General features: G+C 42.8%; 1 protein-coding gene across 1 annotated transcript in view; it reads left to right on the top strand.

Moving 5' to 3' along the window:
* Positions 1-26,852, top strand: part of tmtc1 (transmembrane O-mannosyltransferase targeting cadherins 1) — a 120,382-nt gene that overhangs the window by 54,395 nt on the left and 39,135 nt on the right. Inside the window, exons 5-7 of the mRNA XM_030046228.1 lie at positions 10,774-10,855; positions 11,113-11,216; positions 19,568-19,757. Coding sequence (XP_029902088.1) covers positions 10,774-10,855; positions 11,113-11,216; positions 19,568-19,757 — 376 coding nt within the window. The remainder of the gene's footprint in view (positions 1-10,773; positions 10,856-11,112; positions 11,217-19,567; positions 19,758-26,852) is intronic.

Raw genomic sequence — 26,852 nt, 5'->3', positions numbered from 1 at the left:
CGATGGATTTGAACAGAGCCATTCATCATGAATTTAAAGCCTGTACTTTGGACTTTGATCCTTCCCTCTACTCCCTCCTCTTCCGCCGTTTCCATGGGGAAGAGTTGGCTGTGAGTTGGCGCCACAAATCGGCAGTCCACTCACATTTTTAGATTAAAGAGATGCAGCCGCAGCGCGAGCGTAGTAAAACAAATTTAGAAATGAGGCGTTCAGCTGCCAGTTTTATTCAGAGTGTCCACCGTTTGGCGGGATCATTTGGAGGCAGTTGTTATTTCAGTTGCACCATAGTGGAAATAACATCAGGGTAGTGCGTAGTGCTGACGAGAATGATATCACGTTATTAATAAACATATGCTAATGTCGTGTAACGAATCCAGTTCCTGTTGCATCATTTCTGTTTCTTCCTGTTCTCACTTTGTCTCCCTCCCCCAACACCACACACACACACACACACACATACATACACAGAGCACACACACCTGATGCAGTTACAGTCTCTCCCTCCATCTCCCAGAACTTGCATTTTGAGGGTCTCTTCCCAAATATAGGCAAAATGCACAGTAAACAAAGTTAAAGATGTATTTTATATATATTCAAATTTTCTATGGCTATCGCGATGATATTGTTATCATCAACTCTTTTGCCCGTGATAATCGTTTAGTGAAAATCTGGTATTTGGCCTAATATATGGCCTTTTATTCTGGCTGATTATATACACTACTTACAAAAAGTTAGGGATATTTGGCTTTTGGGTGAAATTTCAGGATGAACCTAAAATGCATTATAACCTTTACAGGTGAACTTAATGTGACCTTCTGTAAACTTTTGAATGCACATGTCCAACTGTTCAGTGTTTCAGTACTTTTTGCACAAGTTGCTGTTCTCTAACAAGGAGTTTAATGGCAAAATTCACATCAGGTGTTTGATCCATGAATCAGCCAATAAATTTCCTGGTACAATTAGAATTGGCATTTAAACAGTCCTCCTCATCATGCTGTTCACATCTTGACATCATGAGACCAAGACGACATGTCAGTACAGAACTGCCCTACACTTTGTGAATGGTACAGTGACAAGCCCATACTACCTGAATAACATCATTAATCCAGTCATTGTGCCCCTGCATGACCAACACAGGCCTAATTTCATCTTCATGGACGACAATGCTCCAGCTCATCGAGGTCGCATCATTAGGGAATGGCTGCTGGAGACTGGGGTACCTCAGATGGAGTGGCCTGCACTTTCTCAGACCTGAATCCCATAGAAAACCTATGGGATCAGCTGAGTCGCCGTGTAGAGGCTCGGAGCTCTGTACCCCAGAACCTCAATGTCCTGAGGGCCGCCCTTCAAGAAGAGTGGGATGCCATGCCTCAGCAGACAATAAGTCGACTTGTGAACAGCATGAGACGTCGTTGTCAAGCTGTAATTGATGCTCAAGGGCACATGACAAGTTATTGAGACATTGACATTTTTTGTTGTGGTATATCCACCACTGTTGTTGGCTTTTGTTTCAAGAAATTGTTTGAGATGAGGAAATCACCAGTGTATGCTTCTACTTAAATGCCCTACTTTCATGATATAATATCACTGTAGCGTGAACTTTTTACATTTTCCATAAATTTCACCCAAAAGCCAAATATCCCTAACTTTTTGTGAGTAGTGTATATATGGTTTTATATGGTTGTGTTATGGATGTACCAATACCAGTTTTTCAATATCAGTGTGACTGGAACTGTCTACTGATGAAGTCCAATCCTTTTTTGACTGAACAGTGTTGGGCTGGACCGTTAGTTTGGGGTCTGTGGACAAAATAATTGATCTTATCTGAGAAATTTTAGGCTCCTATGTGGCGGAATGAGTCATAAACCACAGTTATGAGTTTTCATGGCAGCTTTTTTCTGTATTAGACGTTGTTGTATGTCGCAATAATCTCACTTTAAGCTGGCATCTAGATCAAAAGTACAATAAGCTGAGGTTTTCCAGCATGAACCCCCCCCTTTGGAGTGCCGCTCTGTTTCAGCTGCTGTTTGTGCCTCTATGTAACTAAAAGGAAGGATCAGCATTAAAATCCCACACGTTTGCTGATGTATGTCCCTCCTTTCCCTGTGAATCACGCAGCCGTGGCCTGCACTTTGTCCTTGAGCTTTTTATTTATCTTTGTATTTTTCTTACACTGTTTTTTTTTTTTTTTTTTTTTTTTTTAATGGATTATTCCTGGTGTTTTTTGTGAAGGATGTGAGTTGTAACCTTGGAGAAAAGGGTTTTGCAGGAACTGAACTCTGCAGATTTTTTTTTTTTTTTTTTCCAAAGATGGAGGAGTGTATGGCAAGCGCTCAGCGAGGTACACACACACACACACATAGGGTGAGATGAGCTGAGGCTTTTTCACACTGAGTTAAGTGACAAAAAGGGCACCTTCAGCCTCCGCGAGATGCACTCACACATGCACACACACATACAAACTCACACACACACACACACACACACACACACACACACACACACGCACACACACATGTAGGCAGGCAGGAAGGGTGTTGGTTTTGTCAGTGTCAGAGAGCTGTAAAGTGTTTCAGCTCTGTGACTGCCCTGGAGCGGCCCTTCACACTACATCACACATCACAAGACACCGCGTGGCATGACATCAACTCAGAGAGAGAGAGAGAGAGAGAGAGAGAGAGAGAGAGAGAAAGAGAGACAGAGAGAGAGAGAGAGAGAAAGAGAGACAGAGACAGAGAGAGAGACAGAGAGAGAGACAGACGGGGGAAGAGAGAGAGATAGAAAAGGAGATAGAGAGCAAGATGGGTGAAAGTGAGGAGAAAGAGAGTGAGAACACATGTGCGCACACACACACACACACACACACACACACACACACACACACACACACACACACACACACACACAGACAGGGCAGTGATGTTCCAGTCTGCCTCCTGTCTGTAACAAATGTCAAACATGAAGCAGAACACACAGTCAAATACAGTGTAGCTCTGTGTGTGTGTGTGTGTGTGTCAGTGTGTGCAGCACTGTATAGTCAATGTGCGTGTGTGTATCTTGTGTTTCTTAACCTTTTGGCCGATGGTCTGTACATCATCAGCAGCACGGTCTGCCTCCAGACTCTCGGCGTCAGAGGTGAGGCTCTGAAAGTGACGGACGGTTCGGACTCTTATCAGGTTTAGAGATAATATGAATCCTGATGGAGCTCTGGCCAAGATCTGCCCACTTAATTAAGTTTAGGGTTAGAGCTGGTTCACGGCTTATATCAAGGCTGTTTTTTTAGCTCTTTTCTTTGAGCAGCATATTTGAAAAATGCCTTCCTGACTAAAGTCAACACGGTCCACATCCCTGAGCGCCAAATTTGGACGCCCAAGGCTACTGTCAGCATGTAACCTCTGACGCCCAGAGCTCCTGCCCAGGTGAGTCAGCTGGGACACCGGCCTGTCATTAACAATGTAGACAGGGTGTGTGTGTGTGTGTGGAAGGACAGTAGACGGCTGTTTCATCACACCAGGCATTTTTAGCAGGGCTGGGCTGAGAGAGCAGCACAGTATTGGTCTGAAAAGCATTTTTTACTGCCGATATTTGGCTGATTATGAAATTAGTCCTTTTTGTAGCCTTTTCTCTAAGAGTATCAAACCAGCAACAGAACAAACCAAAATGATGTCTTGCTGACAAAACACTTAACCCTATAAAGCCATTTGTATCATATATGATACACATTTTCAATTCTGTTTTCCGTTTTTGGTTTAATCAATACTTGACCAAAATACTGTTGTATACCTTTGAACACTTCCCCTGTTCACCCTGGACCATACCATTGGCACTTCAAGTACATATCATATATCATACACCAGAAAGGTTGTGTAATAACATATTTTTTGAAATTTTTTTTTCTACAGTGGTTCCTCGTTTATCGCGGCAGTTACGCTCTAAAAATAACCCGCAATAGGCGAAATCCGCGAAGTAGTCAGCTTTATTTTTTACAGTTATTCTAGATGTTTTAAGGCTGTAAAACCCCTCACTACACACTTTATACACTTTTCTCAGACAGGCATTAACATTTTCTCACTTTTCTCTCTTGTTTAAACTCTCAAAGTTCAAACCTTCGTAGAAAAATAAGTCCAGTATTATAGAATGAACGCATTCTGTACTGTACAGGAGACACGGCACGGAGGAGATTGATTGACAATGGACTACAGTCCCTTAGCCAATCAGGACGCAGAACACAATGCGCTGTTAAAAAAAAAAAAAAAAAAAAAAAAAAAGCATGCAATATTGCACTAAAAAAAATCCGCGAAACTGCGAGGCCGCGAAAGGTGAACCGCGTTATAGCGAGGGACAACTGTATATATATTTTGTTATAGGACTAAAAAAAGGGTTCATTTTCAAAAAATTTGAATTTTCTGCCAATTCTGTCATAGTTCAGGCTTCATGGGGTTAATTGTCTTAAGACAAGCCTGCCTGAAAAGTGCAACCTGTTATGCGCCCATATTTGTCTTGTGATTCTGCATATGCATATCAATCCTGGCCATTATGGGTGGAGAGATACTGGATATCTGTATCGGCGTCAAAGAAAAACATCATTCCATGGCTAATTTTTAGCCACAGGACCCACACGGCAGTCCTGTTGTGCTTCCAGGCATTGTAGCCGAGGGGAGGCAAATACCTGCAGCGCATAGCGAGGACAGAGGAGGAGGGCGAAACGGGAGCACGAGGATGAAGAGGAGGAGGATGAAGAGGAAGTAGCACTCAGAGGGAGGAATGCAAAGAATCCCAGCTGTGTCTGCGGAGCCGAGCGCCACAAATGAGCTGCTGTTTAGAAAGCAGAGAAAGGCTAAGCAGCAGGAATTACCGGACTTATCCACAAATCACATGCTATCACACTCAGAGTGGGACACTTTATGTTAACTCTCTGTGTGTGTGTGTGTGTGTGTGTGTGTGTGTGTGTGTGTGTGTCACCGATTCTCAGCATCCTCTCTCTCAAACGGCGGCGTCTCGCTCTGACTGCTGCAGATATTGTGTGAGGAAGCTGACACCGCCAACCTTTCTTCAAAACAATCCGCCAAACTCAGTTTTCTCTCCTCCTCCCCTCCCTATTCATCCCGCTCTGTTGCCGTGGTCACAGTTGTCACGGTAAATTAGCATCCCGTTGTGAGGATACACGCCATCATCTCTCCCATGATTCCTGCGGGAGAAACTGAGGCCCAGGGCTCGGAGACACCAACAATACCTGTCTGTTCCTCTGTGTGTGTGTGTGTGTGTGTGTGTGTGTGTGTGTGTGTGTGTGTGTGTGTTACATCTCATTCTTCCTCTATCCAGCGTGAAACCAATCTTCTCAGTGTTGCTCGATTTCATTGATGTTTCCCAAGGACGCTGTGTCTCGCTTTACATTTACAGACTGAGAAAGCTGTCTCCGTGTTGTTCTGATGTTTCACACAGCCTCTCTCTCTCTCTCTCTCTCTCTGTCTCTCTCTCTCTCTCAGTCTCTCTGTCTCTCTCTCTGCCGACTTAGTAAGTTGGTTTTAAATTCATCCGAGCCAGATAGTTCATCTTATTCAGACTTGTGTTATTGAAAGGGTGCGTTCACACTCGCAAGTGTTCTTGAGCTTTCTGTTGCTTCTAAAAGAGCACCGCATTAGAGGTGGGTGATATTGCGATATTGCAAAAATATCATATCACTAAACAGTACAACCAAACAAATTTCCCTATTTAACAAAAAACATAACCTTGCAAGGAGACAAAACCTCAAAGATAAACAATAACAGAGACAAAACTTTATTTTATTTACTGTCATTTCACTCTCTGTTGAAGTCCGTGCCTTAAGTGAAGTACAAAACCCTCACCAGCCTCTCCATCTTTAAAAACTGGACGCTGTGAATTTTCATGGGAGTTTTTATGGGAGTCGTATCCTTGGCCAGGTCACGTGTACAGTCTCAAGAAAAAGTATGTGAACCTTTTTGAATTTCATGGTTTTCTGAAAAAAAAAAAATGTTATAAAATGTGATCTGATCTCCATCTAAGTCAAGGGTAATGACAAATATAATGTGTCTAAAACAATAACACAACATTTTTTTTGGATCTTTCATTTCTTTTTTGAGAGCAAGTTGAGTTCTTGAGTTAATGACCTCAAAAAAGCTAACTGGAGTCCGGTTTTAGCACACCTGGAGTCTCGTTACGATAATGAGTTTGGAGGTGAGGACTACAGCTACTTTGACTGATGAAAACCCCTCACACTTTTGGAGTTTGCTCTGTACAAGAAGAACACGCTTATGTGAGCCATGCCTCGCCAAAAAGAGCTTTCAGAGGATCGACGATCAAGAATTGTTGATTTACATAAAGCTGGCAAGGGTTACAAAGTTATTTCAAAGACTTTAGAAATCCACCAGTCTACAGTTAGGAAAACAATCTACAAATGGAGACACTCTGGGACTGTTGCTACTCTACCAAGAAGTGGGCGCCCAGTCAAAATGACACCAAGAGCACAACGAAGACTCATCAGTGAGGTAAAGAAACAACCCCAAATGACAGCCAAAGATTCGAAGGCATCATTGGAACTGGCTAACATCTCTGTTCATGAGTCTACAATACGTAAAACACTGAACAAGCAGGGATCTACGGCAGGACACCAAGAAGGAAGCCACTGCTTAACTAAAAAGAACATTGCTGCACGCCTGAAGTTTGCAAAAGAGCACACTGACACTCCACAGCGGGTTTTGGCAAAATGTTTTGTGGACCGATGAAACTAAGATTGAACTATTTGGAGAAAAAACACACAGCACTACATCTGGCGTAGAAAGGGCACGGCATATCATCATGAAAACATCCTTCCAACCCTAAAGTATGGTGGAGGAAACATCATGATTTGGGCCTGCTTTGCTGCATCGGGGCCTGGCCAGCTTGCAATCATTGAGGGGAAGATGAATTCCCAAGTATATCAGACAGTTCTTCAGGATAATGTGAGAATGTGTAGAAGGTGGGTGATGCAACAGGACAACGACCCAAAACACCGGAGCAAGTCCACAACAGAACGGCCTCGGAAAAACAAAATCCGCCTTTTGGAGTGGCCAAGTCAGAGCCCAGACCTCAACCCAACAGAGATGGTGATAGAGAGGTGAACCAGTTATTAATTCTAAGGGTTCACTTACTTTTTCCACTGCCATTTTGAATGTTGAATGAGTGTGTTCAATAAAGACATGAAAGATCAGAATTTCTTTGTGTTATTTTTTTAGACACATTATGTTTGTCAGTACCCTTGACTTAGATGAAGATCAGATCACATTTATTCAGAAAACCATGAAATTCCAAAAGGTTCACACACTTTTTCTTGCCACTGTACCTGGGTCGGCTCCATCTGTCCAGTTGTCTTGTCGTCCAGAGTGCTTCTCTCAAATGCCTTTTTTTTTTTCTTTCTTTTTTTCTAAAGCTGTTTGTTTTGGCCTTGTGTCCTCTGGCTGTGTAGTTCACACGCGATCCGCCTTCTGTTTCACTTTGGGCCGCTTTCTTTCGAGGTGGTTAAAAAGGTTTGTCGTAATGCCTCCGGTCACGCTCACCGTCTCTGCAAACACGCAGGCAAATCACAAAAATCCACGCCGGTCCAGTTCCATATTACCAGTGTCGGATTTATTTTAAGAACCATCCTTTCCTTGTTGCCAACCAAGCTGCTGTGTTACTAAATAAAAAAGGGAGAGCAAGAGAAATCCAAGGCTCTAGATACTGTTTACTATTATTGGTTTATTGGCGTAGCTGTCGGGGAAGATATAAAATGGACTAGTGAATAGCGTGATTTGAAGTTGGACGACTTTGAAAGTGTGTGTGAGCAGCATGAGGACAGCTGAGGAGTGTGCAGCATCACGTTACACCCAATCTCTCAGTAAAAGCAGATCATGGCGACATTTTAATTGTTCACAATCTGATATTGTCATTTCACGCACCTGTATAGCACATACATGAAGCAACATATTGCCTTAAAAGGCCTTGTTATGGGACTTTATATGCATATATGATCTAATATGTCAAATTATTGTTTAACATCCAGACATTGTTGAAATTTGTCTTTGGGCGGGTAACCTCTTACACCACTTCTGTGGGTGGGTTTACCATCACTGTGTCGCCGAGCTTCATTCAAACCCACAGACCTTTATTTTAAATTCTAGTTAAGACCCCAAGGTTTCCAAAGATATCAAATGTGTCCTGCTAAATTACAGGCAACTGTGTATAAAATGATACCTCTTGATATTTTCTATTTGATGTAATGTTGCAGCCATAAAACGCTGACCTCTGGGTCTTAATATTGCGCTCAGTATATGTGTGATGTAGCTTCAATCAAACACCGCAACCAGCAGATACAGAATATGTACGTGACATTCATATACCATGGAAAACAATATTTTCTCCAAGTCTGAAGCTACGTACTTCAGGGGGACATTGGGATACAAGGGGTTAAACATTATTGCCATTTTAAAAACTTACTTAACTCCTGATTGGCTCCACTCATTAAAGAGTTACCGAAATCCCTCCAATCAGGCAAATTTGAACTGCAAAGTCTAAGTCCGGTATTGTGAGGATTTAGTCTTTAAATGTATTCAGTAAATACCCTTTTAACTACATTCATCTGCCAGACATCAAACAGAACATTATTCTTATCCTGTGCCAATGCATATTTGAAAGCAAAAGCAGTTTTAGGGAGTATTTTCCCCTCCAGCATTTCATGTCTAACATCTCGCAGATAAAGGGGGAAAAAAAAGTAAATGGGGACTTTTGATGCTTTTCATGTGTAATATTTATTCATGATACTGTTTATGTAATAGTACATACCTCAATAATCCACCCTCCCCCGTCCTCATGTTTTAGTTCCCTCTGCATATAAGTTGGCTGCATTTTCAAATACAGCTGTCACCAAGCTATAATCATCTATACTGAATGTGCAAAACCTTCAGGACATCTTCCTGCTTTTGTGTAGTAGTTCCTTTTGCAGGATCCAGTTGTCTCAAAGCTAAAAAAAAATCCTCCTCTAACTCATCTGCTTCTCTTTATCTGCATCTCCTCCTTTTGGTGGAGATTTAATGCAGGAAATCAATATAGGATAATGGCTTTTACCTGGATTGACCTCATCAGTGTACCTCATGAAAAAGCCCGAGCATCCCTAATATGCTGTGCTGTCGGTGTTTGTGTGTGTGTGTGCGTGTGTGTGTGCCGTATTAATTTGCATCGTGGGCATGTATGTGTGAATTTTCACCCAGTTAACAACACTGGCTGTGCTATAGCCCTGCAGAAACACTTCCAGCAGTAATCAGTGCAGGTAAAGGCCTCTGTGTTTTTGTAGCAGAACTCAGCATGGTAACACAGCCCGAGTGCAAAGTCTGCAAAGTCTGAGAGTCCTCTTCGTCATTGTGTCTCTGCGGGCCGCAAACCTCAGCAGAACCGACAGAGCAAAGACTTTGTCAAAGACAAATATAGACAAGAAGAAAGGAACAGAGAGCAAAGGGAGACTGCGAAAGAGTCAGAGATGAAACAGACAGAGACGAAAGAGAGCGAGAGACAGACAGAGTACGAGACAGACAGAAGGTGCGTGTGATTCCTGTGAGATAGCTCTCTCTGTCTCCCTCTCCCTCTCCTTTGAATGCTGTGCACAGGGGAGGCATCTCAAAGTGTTGGGATGTTGAATGATTTTCGCTTTCATGGTTTCTCCGATCCTGTTTGCTCCGGCTCTCCTCTCTACCTGTCAGTCTGGCTCTGCCCTTCCCATCCTCCGTCGACTCCCCTCCTCCTCCTCTGCTGCCCATCCGCTTCCCTCTCTTCTTTCTGTAATCAGAGCTGCTGCTTTGTTTCTCCCTTGAGGTGATAGACAGGAACGGATGCCTGCTGGTGTGGTGTGGAGAGGAGAGTCACAGATGACCTCAGCTTTGGATTGAAAGATTGACGGAGCAAAGGATGGATGAAAAGATGATGATGACCTTGATGTGCGAGTCTCGGAAATAACATTGAGAGCAGATGGATAAATGCATGTATGAGAGGTGCTAGACCTCTAAATAACCCTGCAGATGACGTTGCACACACGGCCTCCTGCCGTGTGAAATATTACTGAATAACACTTAGTTTCAGCCAGACGGTCTGATTGGTCAAAGACGCGTTCGAACCACGCTGGTAATTTCCATAAAGCACAGCTTGCTGTTTTTTATTGCTTACTATTTCAGCTCCTGTGCAGGCAGCTTGTTAGTGATGTTGCCTGCTTTCTCATTTCCTCATTTTTATTTGTCATGTTTTTAAGTGTAATATGCATCTGAGCTATTTGGCTGCACATAACAGGCTTATAGGCTTACTTGTTGCATCATTTTTGTACCTATTATTACCGTAAAGAACACCCTCTCTGGTATTGTTGTTATAATGGTACCCAGTGGAAGCAAATTCATCCAATTTTGGATACAAATGGATGGATGTGTCAATGGCCAGCACTGAGGAATATGGGTATGCTCTCACTATTCTGCTTGTTTGTGGAAAAAACACTGCTTCAACTACATTTTTGTGCTGATAATTTGAAAAGGAGGGTCATGTGAAGCACACTTTGATTCGATCATTTCTTCTTCTTCTTCTCTGTGAATAGTTTGCCCTCCAAAAAACATCAAAGAAAACTCTCCCATCTGCTTTGCATTCACTTGCAGTATGCATTAATGTTAAAGAAGGCGCTGTGGAATAGTGTGAATGCTCCCTAAACCTCCAGTCTGATCCAGATCCAGTCTGACTGATCCTCTGCTGTCTGTGTTTTTCTCCCAGTCACCTGTCTGGCTCCAGACTCAGGGACCTCCTCCACATCTGCAGCCCCCTCATCAAACGAGCCTGCCTCATCTCTGGCTATGTGAGTATCTTCTAACGTTTACATTTTAATTATTTAGCGAGTCAGAGCTCAAGAAAAGGCAGTAGTAGCGGCGTATTGCTGTCCTTGTCCAAATGGTGTCACCTTGCCTAAAAGTCTCTGCTTGGTACTGGGGCTTTAACTGAGAGTTATTAGTGTCGTGCTGTGTAAATCCTCCATCACAGGGCCCTGCAGCTGCCAAAAAATCTCTGGCGTATTGTTAATTGTGCTGAGATGTGCCTGCCTGCTTCCTCCTTCAGGTGGTGATCATCATGTCGTTCAGGCTGTGGCTGATGGGGGGGTCCATGCCTCTTTTCTCTGAACAGGACAACCCTGCCTCTTTCTCCCCTCACCTACTCACCAGGTCAGCATTTACACACACACACACACACACACACACACACATTCAAACACCCTGCAGGAAGTGCAATTTCGATAGGCACGGAAACCAAACAACCACAGTTATTGAAGATTTTTTTTGGCTAAATTGCAGTTTCTCAGTAAGCTGGTTCAGTGTTATTAGCCAAACAGTGCAATAACTACATATTTCTTATTTAAGTAAATAAGGATGTTCTCGTGAGACACACATTTTACTCATTTATTGACAGACAAAATGTGACTATTACATTAAGGCTTCCTGGTGGCTGAGTTTCCCGGGGTGTATGCCATGTAAACATGATGTCATAGGTGTAATCTCTCTGCTCGTCTTTTCCCTCTCAGAGACATTAAACTTCAGTAGGAGTTAGTACTGAGGAATTAATCTTAAATAGGAATTTGAAGTGACAACTAACTTTCAGTAGTTACTACTGAGTGTTAAGCTTCAGTGGGAATTAGCAGTATGATATAAGGTGTCAGTGGTCAGGTGTCAGAGGTAGTAATGAGGTATTAAGTTTCAGTAGGAGTTAGTAGTGAGGTATTAGACCTCACTAGGTTAATAGTGAGTATTAAGCTTAATCAGAATAGTAGTAATAGTTAATCCTAGTGAGTATAAGCTTCAGTAATAGGGAATAAAGATGAATTAAACTTCAGTAGGAGTTAGTGAGGCTTCATTAGGAGTTAGTCATAACTGTTAAGCTTCAGTAAGTCACTACTGTGTATTAGGCTTCAATATGAGTCAATAGTGAGGTATTAGGCTTCCATAGGAGTTAGTGCTGAATTATTCAACTGTTGCAAGTGGATAGTGAGGTATTAAGTTTCAGCTGGAGTTAGTAGTGAAGTATTATGCTTTAGGAGTTATTAGAAAGTTAGAAGTGAGTATTTAGCTTCAGTAGAGTTAATACCAAGGTAGGAGTTAGTACTTAGTACATTTCAGGAGTAGTTAGCAGTGAGTATTAGGCTTTAGAGGGAGTTAGTGAGGAATTATTTAGCTTCATTAGGAGTTAGTAGTGAGTTATTAAGTTTCAGTAGGAGTTAATAAGGAGGTATTAAGCTTCATTATGTTAATAGTCAGTGTTAAGCTTTATTATGAGTTAGTAGTGATGTATTTAGCTTCATGAGGAGTTAGTGAGGTATTAAGTTTCAGTAGGAGTTAATAAGGAGGTATTAAGCTTCATTAAGTTAATAGTCAGTGCTAAGGTTTATTATGAGTTAGTAGTGATGTATTTAGCTTCATGAGGAGTTAGTAGTGAGGTATTAAGCTTCATTAAGTTAATAGTCAGTGCTAAGGTTTATTATGAGTTAGTAGTGATGTATTTAGCTTCATGAGGAGTTAGTAGTGAGCTATTAAGTTTCAGTAGGAGTTAATAAGGAGGTATTAAGCTTCATTAAGTTAATAGTCAGTGCTAAGGTTTATTATGAGTTAGTAGTGATGTATTTAGCTTCATGAGGAGTTAGTAGTGAGGTATTAAGTTTCAGTAGGAGTTAATAAGGAGGTATTAAGCTTCATTAAGTTAATAGTCAGTGCTAAGGTTTATTATGAGTTAGTAGTGATGTATTTAGCTTCATGAGGAGTTAGTAGTGAGGTATTAAGTTTCAGTAGGAGTTAATAAGGAGGTATTAAGCTTCATTAAGTTAATAGTCAGTGTTAAGGTTTATTATGAGTTAGTAGTGATGTATTTAGCTTCACGAGGAGTTAGTATTGAGGTATTAAGTTTCAGTAGGAGTTAATAAGGAGGTATTAAGCTTCATTATGTTAATAGTCAGTGTTAAGCTTTATTATGAGTTAATAGTGATGTATGAAGCATCATTAGGAGTTAGTAGTGAGGTATTAAGCTTCAGTAGGAGTTAGTCATAAGTATCTTCAGTAAATTATTATTGTGTATTAAGCTTCAATATGAGTCAGTAGTGAGGTGTTAGGCTTCAGTGGGAGTTGGTTCTGAATTATTCAACTTTATTCCAAGTTGGTAGTGAGGTATTAAACTTTAGTTAGTAATGAGGTATCAGTCTTAAAGAGGAGTTAGTAGTGAGTATTTAGCTTCAGTGGTATTAATAGTAAAGTAGGAGCTGGTAGTGGGGTATTACATTTCAGTAATAGTTAGCAGTGAGTATTAGGCTTCAGAGGGAGTTAGTAGTGAGGTATTAAGCTTCAGTAAGTTAGTAGTGTGTAGTAAGCTTCAATTGGAGTTAAAAGTGATGTATTAAGATTCAGCAGGAGTGAGAAATGAATGCTATGCTTCAGTGGGGGTGTGTAGTGAGGAATTAAGCTTCAGCAAGAGTTCGTATTGACTACGGGACGACCAGCAGAGTGTACTGAGGCCTGGCAGTCGGCTCAGCAGTGTCAGTGTTTGTGGCTGTCGTCGTGACAGCACATAATCTGTCATTAGCGCAGCAGCCTGCACACACACACAGTGAAAAATAGCTCTCCTCTCCCACGGCCACCTGGGAAATTTACACCGGATCCTCATATTCCACAGTCTGTCCTTCCTACTCACCTTCATTTGCTCCTATCATTCTCTCTCCTCCCTCCTGCCCGGCAAGGATTCACTCATCACTTCTCTGTCTGTCTTTTTGTCTGCCCCGGCCGGTCTCACGGTAATTCGTGCAACAGTCATGAAATTTAATCTTCACATTTGTGTCCGCATTGAACTGTCCATTTTTATCATAACGGTCAGCACGACTGTCCCACAAGGTTTGATTCCCGAGTTTGTTGTTGGTTTTCCGATATGTAGAGTTGCCGTTTCGTAACGTTGGGCATTGTCTTCGCCTAACCTTGACCACGACCTTTTCCTGACCTTAACTGTCATCTCTTTCCGTCCTTCTCCCAACCTCAGCCAAGTTGTTTTGTTTGCTAAAGAACTGGAATTGAAGAAAAATTGCTCATGACACAAATCAAATTCAGGCGCATTTGCATGGAAAGGAAAATCCACGTTCAAGGACAGAACATGTTTTTGTGTCCACGCGCATGAAAATAACTGACAATTCACGTCCAGGGACACAAATTTGCAGATTGAATTTTGTGCCTGCTGTATGAAGTGCTGGGAGACGGGGTTGGTCTGTGATTCTGTCCATCCATCCATCCTCCTCTGTGTTTCACCGTGCTCTCGTCTTGGCTGTTTGATATTGAGGACGTGCATGTAATAACCTTGAAAGCTGAGACTTTGTCAATTTATCTGACACACATGTATGAGAGTGGGATGACCTGTGTGACTGTGTGTGTGTGTGTGTGTATACAAATGTGTGTGTGTGTGTGTGTGTGTGTGTGTGTGTGTGTGTGTGTGTGTGTGTGTGTGTAACATATTTATGCATTCCATCTCCATCTGCAGAGATTTACCACTGATTATCCATCATGTCAGTGTGTCTCTGCCAGTCCATTTATAATTCAACACGGCAGTATCCCAACTGTCATTAATCTACTCTGTGCATGTGTGTGTGACTGTATCTGTGTGTGTTTGTGTGTGTGTATAAATGTGTGTGTGATAAATCAATTCATGGAAGTAAACTCTCTCTGTCTTTTTCTGGCTTTCAGTTTCTCTCTCTTCCTCTCATTCTCACACTGTGTGTGAATGTGTGTGTGTGTGTGTGTGTGGGTGTGTGTGGGTGTGTGTGTGTGTGTGTGTGTTGACAGTTGCAGCATGATTGATTACAGTAACCATACGTGGTGTGGTTCCAGTGTCACATTTCATCCTCATCATCCACCGCAGTTTAAACTCTACTGTATCCACCAGATGTAACACACACGGTCCAGCCTCTCTATGGACACACACACACAAACACACACACATACACACACACACACACACACACACACACACAGCCCATCTGTTAGAGTATGTGTGCAGTCATGTGCACATGTTTTTTATGTCTGTTATTGTGTTTATATTGGACCGACTGTGCTGCAGAGTGGAGAATGAGTGCTGTGTTGATTCAGCTGCGGCTATTTTGTTTCTTCTAAAGGTCAGGTATGTGTGTGTAGGTGTGTGTGTCTGTCTATGTGTGTGTGTGTGTGTATGAGTGAGTGTGATAGAGTACTTTTTGTGCCTGTCTGTTCCAGAGAAGATAAAGAAAATGAAAGAGAAGGAAAATAAAAAAAAATCACTCAAGTGGTGCTAGATAACTTTTTGAGATCGGTGAGTTTTTCACTGGAGCCGTTTCATTCATTTGACTTTTTTTTTCTTTTCTTTTTTTTTTTGTTTTTGCGGCGCTGTAGCTGGCTCATTGTATAGCTGCGAGTGCACGCGGAACGCTGTAAAACCGCTAAGAGCGCTGCTTGACACCCCGAAGCCTGGCTCGTCTTCCTATCGGACGCGGCGCAGGAGAGCTGAACGCCCACGACAGCACCTGACGAATGACTCATTTTCTCTCTCTCCTTCCCCCCTGATCCCTCTCCACTTTTTCCTCGTCCTTCCCTCCTTCCTCCCCGGCGTATGTCTCGCTGCATGCCTGTTTGTGTGGAAGTGTGTGTGGGCAAGTATGTGCGTGTGTGTGTGTGTGTGAGACATGCAATAATTTGTGGTTAGAGGCCCTTGCAAAGTGTGGAAAAGGGAATTGAATTTATGGCCCAAACCCATCAGATGACGGCAGGTGGTGAACATTCTGCTGCATGCTAAACGGCCTGTCACCGCCACACTGGAAGCCTGCCTTATCTGTGTGTGTGTGTGTGTGTCTGTGTGTGTGTGTGTGCGCAAACACCTCTGCAAGCCCTCTGCAAGTCTTCCTATGCCTATCGACCTCTGTCTGTGTTTTTGTCGCCGTGTCTCCTGTGTATGTCTCGCCGTCCGCCCGTCAATCTCCTTAATAGCCGCGCGAGTCAGGGAGAGCGACAAGCAAGACGGAGCAGCTTTAGCTCTCTTTCGGATATTCGGGATATTCGGCCTCCGCTCCTCCCATCCCGTCGGCACACGCCCACGGAGCCACGTCGAGCCGATCCACCAGGAACCGCGTGGCTCCTCGCGCAGCCGGATCTTCCTGGAGGAAATCGATGCTCTACCTGCGGCTCGTTCTTCCCAGCGCCTCCCTTGTCGGCATGCAGTACGACGCAGGCGATCGCAAATCAATGAGGGCCTGAGCGCGCCGCCGCCTGGATGGAGACCTTGTTTTTGTCAGAGTCAAAAAGGAGAATCGACGTTCGGGTCGTGCTCGGGTTTGCCGGGAGTCAACGATGACAGCTGCCAGATCGAACACAGATGATGGAGACACGGAGCGGCTCGGGCCCGGCTCTCAAATTAGGGCAGGTATCAGCCACGGCCATGAAGTACAGCGCGCACCTCTCCAATTAGTCTAGGCGCTGCTGTCATTACGTGAAAGTGGAGCCAATCTCGTGTTAGTGCAAGTGCTATTTTCTGCTGTTTGGTCGTTTGACAGTGTGTTTGTGTTGCAGGGCTGGGGGCAAAATGGACAAAATCAAATTTCACAAATTTGACCAAATACGTTGATATAGATATTGTGACAATATTGCATGGATGACTATCGGTGCTTTGTGAGATATTGACAATCAAGAGATTTTTGATAAACAGTCAAGCAGTAATACAGCTTTTAAAGCCAGGAGAAGACATCACTTATGTCGTATCACCATATTAACGATATCAAAAATCCCAGATAGTCCAGTCATTTTATGAAAAAACCTAGGACAAATTGCAAGAGAAGCAAACTCAACTGATTTTGTATCCTCAGTTTGTCCTGAGGGAGGGGAAAAAAGTCCCAAGGAATCCCATTGGTGGAAAGTTTTGAAAATCACCTATTTATGACCATATAATACCAAAAAACACCTTTTTTAACACACAGGGGAAAGGGGTTCAAAATTTTACTTTCAGATATCACTATAAAAATTCACAAGTTGATTACACACACAAAGACAAGAAAAAAAGTCAATTACAAGTTCTTTGAAATATTCTGTTTACACATGCATATCACACATTATCTGATTTGATATGCGCTAATTGGAATAAATGCCAGAATTTAATTAAAAGGTTAATATATAACAGTGAATTAAAAGGTTACTATGTATGTAGTAACCTTTTAATTCACTGTTTAAATGTCTCTTCTGGCATTTATTCCTTATATTCTTTATTAGCGGATTAAATCAGATAATGTGTGATATGCATGTGTAAACAGAATAATTCAAAGAACTTGTAATTGACTTTTTTTCTTGTCTTTGTGTGTGTAATCAACTTCTGAAAGTAAAATTTTGAACCCCTTTCACCTGTGTGTTAAAAAGGTCTTTGGTATTATATGGTTATATATAGGTGATTTTCAAAACTTTCCACCAATGGGATTCCTTGGGAGTTTGCCTCTCTTGCAATTTGTCCTAAGTTGACCCCAATTTTGGCCTAAGATGATGATGATAAGATGATGTCTACTCTCCTATCATGTTACTGATGTAATATCGACACAAATCGCCAAGCCTTGTCGCTGCTAATTAGCCAGAAGTGAATCCGCTGTCGTCACAGGGTGATATTCTTAGCACAACTACAATGGAATTTAATAGAGGAAAAAAAATCAACAAACGTTAGCTGTCAGGTTTCGGTGTCAACTCCTCAAAAATAAGAGAGCAAAGGCTTCTTTGTAGACTCTGTGATGTTCAACAAACATATAAAGAGAGGAATCCGGTGTGTAAGAGGGGGAAAGCTGATTTCTGTCTCCCATTAAGCTCCAGTGAAGCCTCCCCGCTCTCCACGTGCATCCCATTTGAGACACAGGATGACGTGACAGGTGACTCAGGAGCATGAAAGTTTCCAGAAAACCGCGCACATCTGACTTCGATGGAAAGTCACTTTTTCTTCTGTGTTTTTGTCTTTTGTTTCGCTCTATTTTTTTTGTATTGTTGTGTCTTAGTCTTGCTCTGTGTTGCTGTATTTTGAACATTTTTTCATTTTGTTTTTCATAATGTCTCTGCCAATAAATTTTTGTTGTCTTTGAAATGGAAAAAAAAAAAATCATAAAAAAGAAAATCCCCTAAAACAACAAAATGGCACTGTGCACACCATGCTGGATTTCTCTGCAACTACGACTAAAGCTAGTAGAATAATAATACAGAATAATAAGAATAACACAGTGATGAAACTCTGATTGTAGATGTGATGGTTATGGAATATGTGTGTCAAATCAACTCAACTCTTCTCGACTCTTGTGCTTTACTCAGTGCCTCTCTGTCCCTCTCACTCTTCTCTGTTCAGCTCCTTGCTGTAGGAACAGGTAAACTGCACTGCACTGCCGGTTTCTACAGATATACAGCAGAGCCAGAGCCATTAGTACCATTTACAGATAAACAGCACACCTGAAACTGTCCGACCAGGAAGTAAACACAGCCGTAAAGTCTGTCAGGGGTAGAAAACAACAATTTCTCCTCCATTACAAAGCCCATTTCTCTCCACTGAAGAAGACAAAGAAACAGTTTTGGCAGTAATGACCCAGTCATTTAGCCATCGAGGTGCCTGTCTCTGACTTTCTGTGTGTGTGTGTGTGTGTGTGTGTGTGCTCCTCTGGTGTGAACCAGTCTGAGTTTGTATGGAAGGCATTTTTGCGAGGTGAGGTCATTCTGGCCGCTCCGCACTTCTCCGAGGGGTTGGTTTGTTTTTCAGAGTCGGGATTTGGAGAGTGTGTCTAATCAATGAAAGGTCTTGGTGAGGATGGAAGCGCAGGGATGTGTGTGTATCAGTGTGTTTTTCAGCTCTTGGGTGCACTTAAGCGGCACACATCCGTGCCCGTGCCCTTTTTGGAGCCCCGTCCTCGACCCTCCCCCGTGCCCCTGTCTTGTTTTCCATCTCGCCTCTCTCTCTCCTCTCGCGTCATCCTGCTCGTTCAGGCGGACCCAGTGCCTCTCTGTCTGACCCTGTCCCGGCTGTTTTAATAGCCTCGGATAGCTGCCACGCTCCGGCCGGATCAATACCTCAGACAGCCATGCAGACCTCAACGTCCTCCGAGGGAACTGAGGGAGAAAGATGAACGCCACCCGCGGCAGCACAACGCACACTTTTAGCATTCAGGACACCGCTGGCATAAGCTCATGCTACCGGGCTCTAAATGTCGAGTTAGAGAATTACTCCTGATCGATATTTAACCCCGGAGATCCTCCTGTTTGTATTATCCTTACGTGAACTGCCAAACGGTTTCAGCACGGATACAAATGAGGTGACTGATCGATGATATTTGTGATTATGATTAACGATCAGCATTTTTCTTCCCCTCCGCTCTCCATCCCTCCTTTTTCCCCTGTCTATCCCACCCTCACTCATTCTTCCTCCCTCCTTTCTCTCTTTCCTCTCTACCTCCTTCCCTCCTCCTCCTCCTCTTTCTCCCCTCTGTGTTCTCCGCCTCCGCTTCTCCCTCCCCCCCCTGCAGGTTTTTGACCTACAGTTACCTGTTGTCCTTTAACGCCTGGCTGCTGCTGGCGCCCGTCGTGCTGTGCTACGACTGGCAGGTGGGCAGCATCCCCCTGGTGGAGTCGCTGGGTGACGTGCGCAACTGCGCCACCGTGCTGTTGGCCGTGGCGATGCTCGCCCTCTGTCTGCAGTGCGTCTCCTCGCTGCAGGTAAGAGCACGGCGGAGCTACCTTTAAAGGTGCAACATGTGGAATTCCTTGCTTTTCAAAGAAGCTCACACACCAGTTCATACACATTTCCCTCAGCACAATCTGTCCTTCCAGGTCATTTCTGTACAGTTTGGGCGAGGTTTCCAGTCTGCTGCGATCTGGATGGGTGCAAAATTTTACATGTGAAAAACTATTACTTGACATAATCTAAATACAGGGTGACCCAAAAAAACGGGAATTTTTGAAGTGCGTATTGGCAGACATGAGCAAGTGGCAGCACAATTTTTAAAAAATGAAAATTCCATCATTGTTTCTTAAATGGCATGTTTTCAGGTTTCAATTACTATGAATAAAATACTTTTCTTCCATCACTCTTGGTTTTATTGGATTGTTAAAACATTCCCGTTTTTTTGTGTCACCCTATACTTTTGTTTGGAGCTATTTCCTGCATCTTTTTGTATTTTGAGTGAACTCCTCCTTTAATTCCTCATTTTCTCAGACACTGTTTTGAACGGCAGGAAACGGGGATAGGAAGTTCCAACATCTCTAATTAATAAACGATATTAGGGATTTGACTCACCAAGCCAGTGGCCGTCAGCTCTCATTAGGCCACCCTTGAGTATCTGTGCTCCAGGAGGCTCGGGGGTGGAGGTTGCTGAGGAGAAAGCTTTCTGATTGGCTGTTCAGTCTAAGGTGTGAGAAAAAAAAACGAAAATCCAGTTGTGTTGATGTTGTCCTAACCAGCTATCCAGCTGTCTAACCAGAGAGAGCCAGCTGTGGTAACAGTCTTCTTCCACGTTCAAAAAGACCTTCAGGCTGAAAACAGCGGTGGCATTTCGACCTCTCATCAGGCATAATGAGCAAACTGATTCCGAGTGGCGTAAAAATGAAGGGAAATGCTGTTTGTTTTCTTGACCTTAGCGCAATCCTGAGACTTCCACTTTGCTTTTTTGAGACCTCCTGCTCGCTGTGTCCTGATCTTTACTGCTAGCCGACACTCAGAAAAGAGTAAAGCCTCCTCAAGGAAGAATCAAGCCCACTTCCAGGTGAAAAAGACGAGCAAAACTCAAATAAAACGATCTCATCTTGCGTCGTGACGTGATTAACCTTATCGGGAAGTCGCGGAAGTCGGAATGCAGGTTTGACTCGCGCCCCAGAATGCTTCTGCAAGCGGTTTGAAGCCTAGTTGTGAAATGTGGAGCAGAAACAGCAGGCCTCTGAAACGACTACAGTGAAAAATAACCACGGCGGGAGCGGGAGCAGCAGCTTACAGGCAATCAGCTGGCCTTTAAAGGTTAATACCACAGGCTTTTCAGCGCTGCGCGGTTCAACACGGACCTAATGAAAAACCCCACAGTCACATCAGCCACAGGTACACACCCGCCTCCTGGGGAAAAAAAACAATAACAAAAAAACAAAAAAACAAAACAAAAAACGGTTTGGTGCATGAGTGAAGTCGTGCACTAGGGCTGTGCTGAGACACTGCACACACACACACACCTGCACACAGAGACAAATTATATACACATCCTTTCTCTTTATTACTTTATATTTTCAAGCCAGTTTCATCTCACACACTTCCTGTTACCGTGGAGACAGACATTGCTCTGTGAAAGGTGTGTGTGCATCCTTGTGTGTATGTATATATATGTGTGTGTGTGTGTGTGTGTGTGTGTGCTTTCACAAGGCTTGGCTGCAGGGAAGAGATTTTCTCTCTTCCAATCAACACCAGCTTTCTGTAATACCTCCTTTCCTCCCTTAGTGCTTTACATTCCTTTTTTTTTTTTTCCCCACAATACCTTCTCACTTATCGGCTTTCTTACATTTCAGATGATATTTGATTCTTACCTAACTGTGGGAGAGTTTCTGGACGAAAACATTCCTCTAGTAGAATAAAACTCATTGGCTTTTTTATGTGGTCACGCAGAAGGACACAACATATTGGTTTTAGTGTTTGATATCCATGGAATAGATGGAAATAGAATAAAAAAAATGTAAAAAAAAAAATCCATGGGCCAGAGTTGGGCACCGGATCTCTTTTCCGACTCTTCACTCTGCAGATTTGTATTCACAGGCGGCAACACAAAGTCGAAAAAGTCACGACTGTCATGCTCGTGAAACTCTCTTACCCTGACAAGTCGGGATATTCAAAATCATTTTCTTTTCATCCATCAAAGCGTCAGTGGGCTCTGTTTTTTTTTTTTTTCTCTCTCTCTCTCTCTGTGCCCCTGAATGTGTGACAGAGGGATGCAGAAAATGCAGAAAAATGTAGAAAATTACTTGTGAAAGGGGGAAAAAAAAATGGTTTTATAACACTGCAGTTGTTGACTTTTCTCTTCTTGTGGACTCGTGGGTGAGTGTGAGGGCGGCAAGAACAGGAGGCGGCTGTGGGCGGTGTAATGTTGAGTCTGGTGTGTGTGTGTGTGTGTGTGTGTTCTTGGTGTGTATATGTGATGTTTTCCAAATCCACCGACTGTATTGTACAGATTACACTTTCCGTGTATGTTTTGAATAAAGTGAACCCAACGACCCCAATTTACTCCAGTTCACATCATCTGGACTGTGCATATATGTGCGTGTGTGTGTGTTCAGGGATTTTCTTGTGTGTGCGAGTGTGCAGTGAGTGTGTGTGAGAGAAGGAGAGAGAGAGAGAGAGGTGCATGCTGTGACATTGAGCCCAGCGATAAAGGTGAATTAACAGACGAGTAACAGAAAACAAGGTGGCCTTTATCCTCACAGGGTCTGTTGTAATTAAATCAGACTGGGGCCGAGCTGAGTGCAGGCGAGCGGCACTGACACATACCACAGGCACAGTGTGTGCAAGTGTGTGTGTGTGTGTGTGTGTGTGTGCATTAGTGTCCAGCTCATGTGTGTCTATGAAGGAAGATTCTGATATTTTTGCTGCTGATTCTTGACATTGTGTACCAGTATTCACCTTTTTTCTTTTCTTTTTTTTTTTTTTTAAGCTGTACTCCATTCTGCGCACCGGCAGCCCCACATGGCAGCAGAGATAACTGCGTGGAAAGCGTTTGAACTTAAAGGTGCACTCTGCGAAATTTTTGAAGAGAGGATTGTTTAGACCGCACTGACATAAAGCATAGATGTAATCTATAACCGAGTTGGGCTGACAGTGAGAACTGTGCAGCCTAAACCATAACTAAAGCAGCTCATCCTATGTTTTTTTTTTTTTTTTTTTTTTTTTTTTTTATTGGTGTTGTTATGTTTTGTTGTTGTTATTTGCCAGTTGAGTCGAGTGCAGGTCTAAAGGGCTATACATTGATTTGTCATCATATGAACATAGCCGTCCATCTCAAATATGGGTGGCATATGTGTGAGATGAGATGAGATGATGAGATATACTTTATGGTCCCACAAGGGGAAATTTGTCTTGGGCAAAAGTGCGCTTTTTCCACATCAACATTTAAAAACACATACAGACAACACACAATAGCAGCATTTGTACAAACATTATAGGTAGACAGACAACCCAGGCCCTTCGATTTACGCCATCCCCAATAACAAGTACATTGTAAGTGCAAGTAAAATGTAATATAGTAGTAAAAAGTTAAGAATATGAAATATAAATATAAAAGTACACAAGATGATCCATAATAAATAAAGACAAGCGGTCTAGAGATCCCACCCATACTAAGGGCTATGAACTATGTACTATTGAAGTGGGGAGGAAAGAGTTTTTAAAGCGATTACAACGACACGCACTGTAACGTCTACCTGAAGGTAAGAGCACATACTCCGCAAATAGAATATGTGAAGGATCAGACAGCACTCTAGATGCCAGACTAAGCACTGTTTTCTCAAAGATTATCTGTAGAGATAAAGAGTTTTTCCTGCCGATTACCTTCATGGCTGTTTTTACAATTTTTGCTCTTCTTGTTTTGAGCTGGATAGAGAGTGTCCCAAACCAAGCTGCCATGCCATATCTAATAATGCGACCAAGTACCCCGTCGTAGAAGGTTGTCATAACTTCCTTGCTCACACCAAAAAGTCTGAGCCTGCGGAGGAAGTGCAAGCGTTGTGCCAGTTTGGCGCACAGGTAGTCCACATGGACACTTCATTTGAGCTGGTTGTCCATTTGGATCCCCAGATATTTGTAAGAGGATGTGCAGGGAATATGCTTTGGTAGCTTCGAAGTCAAGGCTAACTTACACTCCTTGCACCCCTCATCGCCACCTTGCTTCAAAATATTGTGGGTTAACGCTAACCTGTTGGCCAAGGGATGTGAAAAGTTAGGCGCCTCTTCCTTGGCTCAGGTCAACTCAACTCTCCCACCCAGGGTTGCCAGGTCTGTGAGACAAAAGCAGCCAAACAGCAACTCAAAACCAGCCTAAAACCCGCCCAACCTGGTATAAAAAGGCCCCAAAAATCAGCCCAATACCAGAACTCAAAATATGCCCATAAAAATCCATATACACTACTCACAAAAAGTTAGGGATATTCGGCTTTTGGTTGAAATTTCAGGATGAACCTAAAATGCATTCTAACCTTTACAGGTGAACTTAATGTGACCTTCTGTAAACTTTTGAATGCACATGTCCAACTGTTCAATGTTTCAGTACTTTTTGCACAAGTTGCTGTTCTCTAACAAGGAGTTTAACGGCAAAATTCACAACAGGTGTTTGATGCTCCAGCTCATCGAGGTCGTATCATTAGGGAACGGCTGCTGGAGACTGGGGTACCTCAAATGGAGAAGCCTGCACTTTCTCAGACCTGAATCCCATAGAAAACCTATGGGATCAGCTGAGTCGCCGTGTAGAGGCTCGGAGCTCTGTACCCCAGAACCTCAATGTCCTGAGGGCCGCCCTTCAAGAAGAGTGGGATGCCATGCCTCAGCAGACAATAAGTCGACTTGTGAACAGCATGAGACGTCGCTGTCAAGCTGTAATTGATGCTCAAGGGCACATGACAAGTTATTGACACTGACATTTTTTGTTGTGGTATATCCACCACTGTTGTTGGCTTTTGTTTCAAGAAATTGTTTGAGATGAGGAAATCACCAGTGTATGCTTCTACTTAAATGCCTTACTTTCATGATATAATATCACTGTAGCGTGAACTTTTTACATTTTCCATAAATTTCACCCAAAAGCCAAATATCCCTAACTTTTTGTGAGTAGTGTATGTTGCTTTTAAAGTCCAACAGCATTGCTATAATTGCAAAATGCACTATAATATCTATAAAATAACACCATAAACATTAAAGGCAATTTCCCGAAACAGTTCTTTCGCCTCTTTAATTTACAGTATATCAGAACTTAAAATATAATATGGGATACCTTACTTCAGCTGACAGGCACTGGGCGTGAGTGGTGCTGATGATGTGATTGGTCATGTGCTGAGTGGCCTCACACAGCATTGGCATATTATTTGTCTGTGGAGCATGTGACATATGTGGATAGTTTATATGCTGATCTGGCCCGGAGTCACTTTGACAGGATTTGGGTATAAACATTGGTCATTGAAAATATGAATCTTTATTCATGTCTGCCCAAGCCCAACCCGCGGACAAAATTTGTTACCCGCGGGCAACACTTAAAAAGTAGCCCAATTTGGAGGAAAAAAAACGCGGACGTGGCAACCCTGCTCCCACCAAATCTGGGGCAAATCTGAGCATCTGTTTGGAAGTTATATGTTATATTATACAACACGACCGAGCAATCCGATTGGTCAATCAGACGTTTAGAATGTGTTCAGGTGAGCCTGACAGCTGTGCTCAAATGAAAAATACCTCTTCACTGAAAATATTACTCCGCCTATATCTTGTTGCCCGGGTCCGTGTGGTTTCCATGGTAACAAGATACGTTTCACTGAAACCCGCATCAAAAGCCGCTGTCAACTTTGTCTGCATAATGGACCGTTTGGTTGCCAATTTTGATTTAAATGGCGACCTGAGTTTGGATGAATGGATGAACGAGGAAGACAAGACGGAACAAAAAAATGAAGATGAAGAAAAAAATGATGATGAAAAAAAAGATGAAGCCGGTACGGCCCGGTCAACGTCTTGTTACTTTTGTTCCTTTTGCTGCTTAGCCACATTAATCGGCACTGACGTTAAATTGGAGTGACACACCCCCAGCTGAAATAAAACATCTGCCGGTGAGTTTATGAAAAGATAGATGTTTGTTCTGGCGTCGACACTGGAAAGCAGTAGCCTGTATTTAAATATAACTGTTAATATAAGTTGGTTGTAGATAAAGATCAACTGTGTTGGTGAGTCGTTGTCGCGGCACCTGTTAGCTTAAAAATGCCCGAGAAGTCGGCAGAAGTATAACTATCAGTCCATGAAAAAAAATATTTTTTCCAGCGGATATTCTAGTTAAAACATGATTGAGCTAGCAAAGCAGTTTTTTTGTTGCTGTATGTGGTGTTTATTCAGGTTTGGGCAATCACGATGTCTAGGAAACATGATAAGCTCAAGTTGGCTGGCTGACAGGGACTAGTTAATGTCAGATTTCATATTTCCACTGAAACGGAGAGAATACTAGCAAAAAACTTTTATATTTTGAGAGCCAAATGTCCACAGTATGAATACATTTTGATTATACATTTTATTTTGTTGGTAATAGCTGTATAATCACATTATTACGCTCGAGGGTGTGCTTGACCGTCATTATTGTCGCGACAGTGATGCGGCCTGGAACGAGGCGCTTGCGCCAAGCACACCCTCTCGTGTAATAACGCTTAAATACGCCAAGGCCATGCATTCACAAGGTGGAGTCACCCGTGTGGCAGCTTTCAAGCTTCACAGAGCAATTTTTTGAATGAATGGGAGTGAATTGGGCTCAGACAGCCTCGACTTCTAAGATACCAGAATATTTTCCGTGCACACGTATTCTACCAATGTTTGTGACGGACAGATACGCTCACATCTGTTGACAAGCAGTCAAAACAAGATCCGTGTGGTCCTTTAAATAACCAGAAATCATGTGATGTGAAGTGCACGGTGTATGTTTGCGTGTGTGCTGTCATGCTACATGCACGCACACACACACACACACACACATACACACACACAGAAATGATGGGGATAATGATGATGATAATGATACTGAAGTGTAAATGTGGTAAATGGTGGTA

Source organism: Myripristis murdjan, chromosome 23 (genome assembly GCF_902150065.1).
Source record: "Myripristis murdjan chromosome 23, fMyrMur1.1, whole genome shotgun sequence".
NCBI classification, from domain to species: Eukaryota; Metazoa; Chordata; class Actinopteri; order Holocentriformes; family Holocentridae; genus Myripristis; species Myripristis murdjan.
The sequence above is the reverse complement of the archived record's forward strand: the minus strand, read 5'-3'. Positions and strand labels throughout refer to the sequence as shown.